Below are 7,500 nucleotides of genomic sequence, written 5' to 3' on the forward strand. Positions count from 1 at the left end.
ACCTTCAACCCGAACTTCATCCTCTTGGTTGGGTTGTAGGTCTTGAAGCCTAGCTGTTCACGGAACTTTCACAACGACTTGTCTATGGCAATGTACTGTTCTTGCACGAACACTGATCGGAAGTTGTTGAGGGAGTCCATGACTGGTTGGGGCTTCCACATCCTGTCCTCTGGGAGTGGAGCTCGTTCCTCCAAGTGGGCGAAATGGAGGTGAGTCTTCAACTAGTTGAACAGATCCCTTGTCATGACCTCAGATACGAGTTTGTGACGCAGGACACTTTTGGTCGACCAGAAATTGCGATAATTTGAAGGTGTCCACAATCCCATTACCACATGGATCCCAAGGTTAGTCATGACCCCCGCCTGGATGTGGGTGTCGACTTCCTCATGTGAGAGGAGGTAGCAAGAGGATGGGCGACGCATACCTGTGGAAAAGAAAAACAAGTAATACATTCTGACTGTTCATTACAAAAGATATTTACTCAATATTTATAAAAATGGAAAGAATGCAAACACTTCCTCATGTGAGTGGAGGCGGCAGGAGGATGGGCGACTGCAAACCTGTGGGAGTGGAAAAGAAAAACAAATATGTAATACATTCTGACTGCTCATTGCAAGAGATATTTTATTCACTATGGATAAAAATGGAAAGCATTAAAAAATATTAATGAAACATAGCAATTGGTCTCATGAATAATGTGATCAAGGAGATCTGTGAAAAGACACTACAAGATCTCCAACGGTGTACACAAAACATCCAGCACTGCCTTCACACCGGGATCGCCTCGAAAGCCATGGCGATGGGAGACATTATCTTTCCTTCTCCAGATGAACCTCTTGGCCCCTGATTTAATTTCTCTATGAACATGGAAAGTGGTTTGTCGCTATCCATGGTAGTGTCCCTCTGCAAGACATAGTCCAATTCTTTGTCCAAACTGATGTCAAACAGGGGGGTTAATATCATCCTCTGCCCTACTGGGGAGCCACTCTTCCTCACTCTCCTTGGAGAAGTAGTTGAAAAAGGCCACAGAAGAGGGTGAGCGAGAAGGCGATCGGCGTAAAATGCGTCGCCGACGCACCTTTGCAGGAGGTGCTGATAAGGTTGATGGTTGAGGGTCATCAACCTCAGAGGAGGAGCGTCAGCGAATACTTGAAGGTCGTGGCATTGTGAGAGCAAGTAAAGAATGAGGTGCAAGCACCTCTGTGTGTACGGGAAAATTCCTGTGCTTGAACCTGGCGGGAAACGTGGAAGCAACAGTAGCCAATCAGGTCACATAACATGACCGACCACATCATTGCCTGTGTACTGACATCACTTCCGTATGTGACGTCATTTACAATGTAGAAGTAAGATGGTGGCTATAAAGTGACATCACTTCCTCTGTATGAGTGCATGTATGTGTGCATGCATGCGTGTGTGTGTCTGCGTGCATGTGTGTGTATGGATGTCACTGTGTGTGTGTGTGTGTGCGTGTGTGTGTGTGTGTGTGTGTGCGTGTGCGTGTGCGTGTGCGTGTGCGTGTGCGTGTGCTTGTGCTTGTGCTTGTGCTTGTGCTTGTGCTTGTGTTTGTGTTTGTGTTTGTGTGTGTGTGTGTGTGTGTGTGTGTGTGTGTGTGTGTGTGTGTGTGTGTGTGTGTGTGTGTGTGTGTGTTTGTGTGTGTGTGTTTGTGTGTGTGTGTTTGTGTGTGTGTGTTTGTGTGTGTGTGTTTGTGTGTGTGTGTTTGTGTGTGTGTGTTTGTGTGTGTGTGTTGTGTGTGTGTGTGTGTGTGTGTGTGTGTGTGTGTGTGTGTGTGTGTGTGTGTGTGTGTGTGTGTGTGTGTGTGTGTGTGTGTGTGTGTGTGTGTGTGTGTGTGTGTGTGTGTGTGTGTGTGTGTGTGTGTGTCTCCTGACCAATAGTAGGTGAACCCACCCATACTGATTGAGCCGCTGCCAGGTCTTATCACCTTTGAGAGGGCAGCCACCTCAACACTCAACCGCTTCAATTCCTTAGATAGCAGGGGTAAACTAACATCCTGCTATTGGATGTTCTAAGCTCTTTCCTGAATAGCCCACCTGAAGGTTAGCCTGGGGCAGTCACTCTTGAGTGGATGCACATCTGCCACTGCTGTTGCCTCTGCTGATGTTGCCCTATATAAAGGGGTGGCAGGCTGTGGGTCCAATGTCTACCTATGGGGGTTCCCTTGGGCTTTGCTCCACAGCCCACCTCACTTCCATTTATATAGTATGCTTCAAGTGAGTTTAGATCTAGGGGAAGGAGGACTGGCAAGGCCCATCTCCCCTGAGCCACTCGTTTACCCCAGGGAGCTGAGGGGCAGGAGTTGGTATGAAGCCAGGGCTTGTTCTCATGCTGGTGGGCCATCATTCAGTACTGCTCCGAGATCCCCCACAGTTTAGCCTGGGTCCGCAAGATGCCCAATTTCCATGGTTGGATAAGAGGAGGCACTGCAGAAGTCTCATGATTGAGAGGCTATGATCCGGCAGGGGAGGCTTTTGCATAGCTGCTCCCTTTTCCGCACTAGGCTAGCCAGTGGGGCAGCTGTAAGTGAGAAGGCATGCAAGCTACCTAGGCTACCACACCACTTCACATCACCCTAGACATGAAGCACCCAATCATATCATAATTGTTATTATTATTATTATTATTATTAATATTATTATTATTATTATTATTATTATTATTATTATTATTATTATTATTATTATTATTATTATTATTATTATTATTATTATTATTATTAACATTACAATTATTTTCAGTACTAATTGTAATAAGAATAAACAACAGAAAACTTTCCTTAAGTCAATGAAAAGGATAAATAGGTAAGATCAGGGCTAGTAATTGATACCTTGATGACTCTTGTAGAGCCATCTGTATACCATGTCCACTAAAAGCACAGTGGACATGGTATGTATGTTATAGCATCCCATCAGCAATAGGTTAATTTCGCATTTGATTTATTCATTTATACAATTAATTGATTTTACTTTATTATGTTTAAAATATTTTTTTATCAAATTTATTTTTGTTTATTTTGGGATATTTTGATAACTACTTACTCTTTGAGTTGTATGTTACAAAGATAAGTTATATAGTTTTGGGATATTTTGATAACTACTTACTCTTTGAGTTGTATGTTACAAAGATAAGTTATATAGTTTCTACTTTGTTATTTAGTCATGATGAAAGGTGTATCATTGTGTGATGTGTAAATGTTATTGGTTCATGTGAATTCCTTGCGGAGGTTCCCTTTTTTTTAAAAGTAAAAAATGATATTGTTTCTCTTCAGTTAATTCAGTAATTTCCCTGTCTTGTGTAATATAAATAAACAATAAAAACACAAAACTCCACAATAGGATCCACCAAACTTTCTGGTGGAGGCTGAACTGAGAAGTCATGTGGCTCCAGTAGTGGTAGTGGAGGAACAGCCAGACCCAGTGGACCTCTCTGATACCCTTCTCATCGACACCTCGGAGCCAGAGCCACCTCCAATACCACCACATCCGGATCTCATTGATTCGCACAATGGGTAAGGAGCCAGAATAAATCTTATGATGAAAATGAATTGAGTTGAGTGTCTTTAACTCTTCATGGCATAGAGAGCATGTAGGTCACACTATAAGATGGGAAAACTTTTTTGAATTGGGCTTGCTAGGTATTACTTCCTTAATGTCTAAAATGTTATCTGAGAAGTTTCATTACTTTATTGTCTTTAACCCCTTACTGACGGATGAAAAAAAAAAAAAAAAATCTACACTTTGGAGATTACTGGAAACTTTGAGTGCAGGAGTTTGCTACATCACGCCGAACCCCCAGCTCGTAGTACTTTGGTATGTCGCTGCTGCTGCACTCCACAGATTGAGCGATTTGTTATGATGCCTCAACGCGTGGCCTGTCAATATGGGGTTAATATGACTAGAGTAAAAGTTTTTAAGAACAACAAATTATTTTTTTCCCCCTATTTGATTATGCTATGGAGGGTATGCCAGAAAGCCTAATTTTGCAGGTACTAAACTTCTTGTTGCCAAACCCTTTTATCATGCTAGATACTGGGTTAGTCCTGTTTTTAGCCATATGATCACATTATGAAAAAAATTTGATTCAGGGGTGGGTGATGTGAACAACTCGTCATGGGACACAAACATGCTGTTGTGAGCAAAGATTTTGGAGGATGATTAGACTCATTTGGCATTTAGAAAGGGGCTTTTGCATTATTACCATCAATAAACGACTGTGGAATATACTCTCAGTGAGGCATGACTGGAAGAGCGCCAGGTTCAGGGAGTAAGTGGTTTTTGTGCTCAGGATCCTATTCCTCGCCACTGTGACCAGTACAGAAAATTAAATATTATCAAAAAAGAAAATGACACAATTTTTTTTTCTTCTACTTATTGTTGTTATTATTACACTGAGTTATGGACTATTTAGAGAGATGACATAGAGTCTGTACAAGGAGAATAGTCTATTACAATCTGGTTAAAGCAAGTCAAATGACATAGACATTGGAAAATGGCAAAAAATAAACACATGCCGAAAAAGAAAAAATAACATTGCAAAAGGGATGCATGGGGTCTTGTCATCACACATGAGTGTTTGTATGTGCCTAGTCTACAAGGGGTACACCCGCCAGAGTTGCCTCTCAAGTAAGCTCAATCCCTGTAATTTGGGCTGTATGATGGCAGTGAATCGTCCAGATGGAAAAGGTTAACCCCTACAATAGCCTCTCAAGTAAGCTCATTCCCTGTAATTTGGGCTGTATGATGGCAGTGAATCGTCCAGATGGAAAAGGTTAACCCCTGCAATAGCTTTGAAAAGTTGTTGCTCCAAGGAGATTTTCAACTTCATTAATTCTGTATTCTCTAATAGCGATAATAGACTAATGACATACCCTGAATTCATTTTGAATCCTGACGTCCTTTTTGGGGGGGGATTTTGATACTCAAAGAATTAAGATCAAGATACAAAAGAATAGAAGAAATAAATGTAATGAGTTAAAGTAACTAAAGTTCTTTCTTGTCCATGGAAGATCCCTTGCTGAGGTTGTGGCTGAGAGAGAGTCGCTGATTGATGCCCTTCATGGAGAGCTGGAAGCCATGCGAGCAGAAGTACAAAGAGCTAGGTCCCAAGCCACCCACAACGAAGAACAACTGAGATTGCGTATTAATGATCTGGAGTCAACCATTGCAGAGCTTGTAAGATTTTGATATCTGCTTAAATTATGATTTTTTTTTTTTTTTTTTAACTTTGTATCGCATCAAATTGGAAATTGTTGCTAAAACCGGTTTTGTTTATGGTTAAATTCTTGCCACAGGGTCTGAGTGTTTATTAAAGTCCCGTTTGATATAAAGGTATTTTGATTCTTGTGACCTTTGTTTTACAGTGCTCATTAGTTTTTTATGCAAACAGGACAGTGAATTGTTAGCAGAGAGACAAAGCAGAGAATCAATCCTAGCTCAGGTAGAAGCTGCTGCTGCCAGTGCTGAAGCAGTCACTCGTCTAGCTGCAGAGGAAACCAGGAGGAGAACAGCAGAAGAGAAGTTTGTAAAAATGAAGGATGTTTATCAGAAGTTACGTGATGAGCACATCAATCTCATCAGGAGTGTAAGTGTACGCTTTTAGTTCACTTGAAATAAGTAGATTACATAAATAATTGCAAAAATTAAATGTGAGTTAGTGCTTATTACAGCCAGAAAAAGATTTTGTTTAAGAAAATTGCTGAATGATCAATTGGTTATTATCCTTCTAGTATGAATCGTAATGCCAAGGGCAAAGAGATTCTTGTAAACTTCTTGGGAGGAAGGAATTAAAATGGGTTTTGAAAGATGAATAATACATATTATTTTAGGTTTATATTTAAGGTCAATTCTTAAAAGTGAAAATTACATTTACTTTTTTCATATGCATTTTCTGGTTTTAGAAAGCGGAATTAGATAAGGAACTTGGCCAGGCTCGTGAAGCCTTATCAACAAGTCAGCGCAGCCAAGATGAGGCTGTAGCCAACCTTCAGCGGTTGCAAGCACAGATGGTCCATGAAGCAGAAACCCAGCAAAGCTCGGTACAATCAGCACGGCAGGTGAGCCTTAGTATTGTTTGTTTGATCACAAAATGAGAGAGGAAAGAACGTTGTTCATCAAAGGACAAAGATTCCCTTTTTCTAGAGTAAGCGTTATTACAAAATTGTTTTTGTAAATATAATGACCTATGTGTGGAATGCAATATTAGATAAGATAAAGAATGTAGCTTAGAAATTATAACAGTGAAGAGAAATTCATTCCAGGAAGCCCAGTCACTTCACCAGCAATTGAGTGCAGCAAGGACAGAGAGGGATGAGGCCTTAGATCAAGTGAAGGAGTTGCAGGCTGGCATGTCTAACCTTCAAAGCCAGTTGAATGCACAGGCTGTCAAATTTGCTTCTGAGGTGAGATAGTAAATATGTAGGAAACTCTAAACAAATATTAGGTTAAAACTATAGCATATGGAAAAAAAAGTATTATTGTTAGGTGATATTCTTTTTGCTTAAAAGCATTTTAGCCAAACTTTGCATCTTTTTAATGATACACTTGTACCAGGCTCAAGGACTACACAACGAGTGGGAGTCTGGAGTTCACAAGTGTGTAGAAGGAGCAGTAGATGGGGCACTTGTCATTATGGCTAATGCACTCTCGCATTTTGACAATGAAGCCCACACTGCTGTTAAATGCACACCAGGTGAGTTTTCTTGCATGAACATATTGCTTAGTATTTACTGGATGCATCATTTAGAATATTGAAAGTAAAACTAAGGATAGCAGAAATAAAGATGTAAAAATAACATTTATTTCAAATCAGATTGAAAACTCAGATGGGAATATGTGCTTTATGTATTGTTGTGCTTGGAGTTGTGAATTTTTGAATAGGTCCACGTAGGGACAGTAAACTCTTCCTATAAAAACATCCAGACATCCCTACCAAGTATTTTCCTCCCACATTGAAAGCATTGAAGAATTTTTAAAATCCTCCAAGTTCTTTGAATTTAAATATATGATTATTTCTCAGATTGTAAAGTTTTATCTTCATATGCTTCATATACAACTCTTTTATAAAGTAATTTTTAAAAAGATCTTGAAACTAAAAATATAATTTGGTGGTCAGAATGTAAGTGATAGCAAGTGCAAGTTCTGTGGTAAATATAGTTGCTCACATAAATCTAACATATAAGAATGTTTTTACTTTTATATAACCAGAATTGCAGAAGATAAAGTTTTCTGTTGTTTAAATGAATTCATTTTTTTTTTTGTTTCAGAATATACTTTGGTGTACCAGACCTTGGTGGATAATGCTTTATCAAGTCTTTCAAATGCCTATGAGACTTATTTAAACAATTTCAATACTGCACCAAGCCTGGTAGCCAGCATTTCCAATGCTGCTCATTTTGCATCTGTTTTTCTGCTTTATGCTAAAGCAACATCACATACAAGTCCAAACATTGAACATGCTGAAAGTAAGTGGTTTTACATGTGTGTG

The 7,500-nt window shown here is 39.7% G+C and overlaps 1 protein-coding gene across 2 annotated transcripts in view; it reads left to right on the plus strand.

Moving 5' to 3' along the window:
* The window catches only part of LOC125027996 (huntingtin-interacting protein 1-like), a 45,090-nt gene that overhangs the window by 22,945 nt on the left and 14,645 nt on the right, over nt 1-7,500 (plus strand). For both annotated transcript variants that reach the window (XM_047617232.1, XM_047617233.1), the window contains 7 exons: nt 3,354-3,526; nt 5,024-5,189; nt 5,404-5,598; nt 5,915-6,070; nt 6,275-6,415; nt 6,567-6,705; nt 7,280-7,477. In XM_047617232.1, the coding sequence (XP_047473188.1) occupies nt 3,354-3,526; nt 5,024-5,189; nt 5,404-5,598; nt 5,915-6,070; nt 6,275-6,415; nt 6,567-6,705; nt 7,280-7,477 (1,168 nt within the window). The remainder of the gene's footprint in view (nt 1-3,353; nt 3,527-5,023; nt 5,190-5,403; nt 5,599-5,914; nt 6,071-6,274; nt 6,416-6,566; nt 6,706-7,279; nt 7,478-7,500) is intronic.

The sequence above is a fragment of the Penaeus chinensis genome, chromosome 8 (genome assembly GCF_019202785.1).
Source record: "Penaeus chinensis breed Huanghai No. 1 chromosome 8, ASM1920278v2, whole genome shotgun sequence".
In the NCBI taxonomy this organism is placed as follows: domain Eukaryota; kingdom Metazoa; phylum Arthropoda; class Malacostraca; order Decapoda; family Penaeidae; genus Penaeus; species Penaeus chinensis.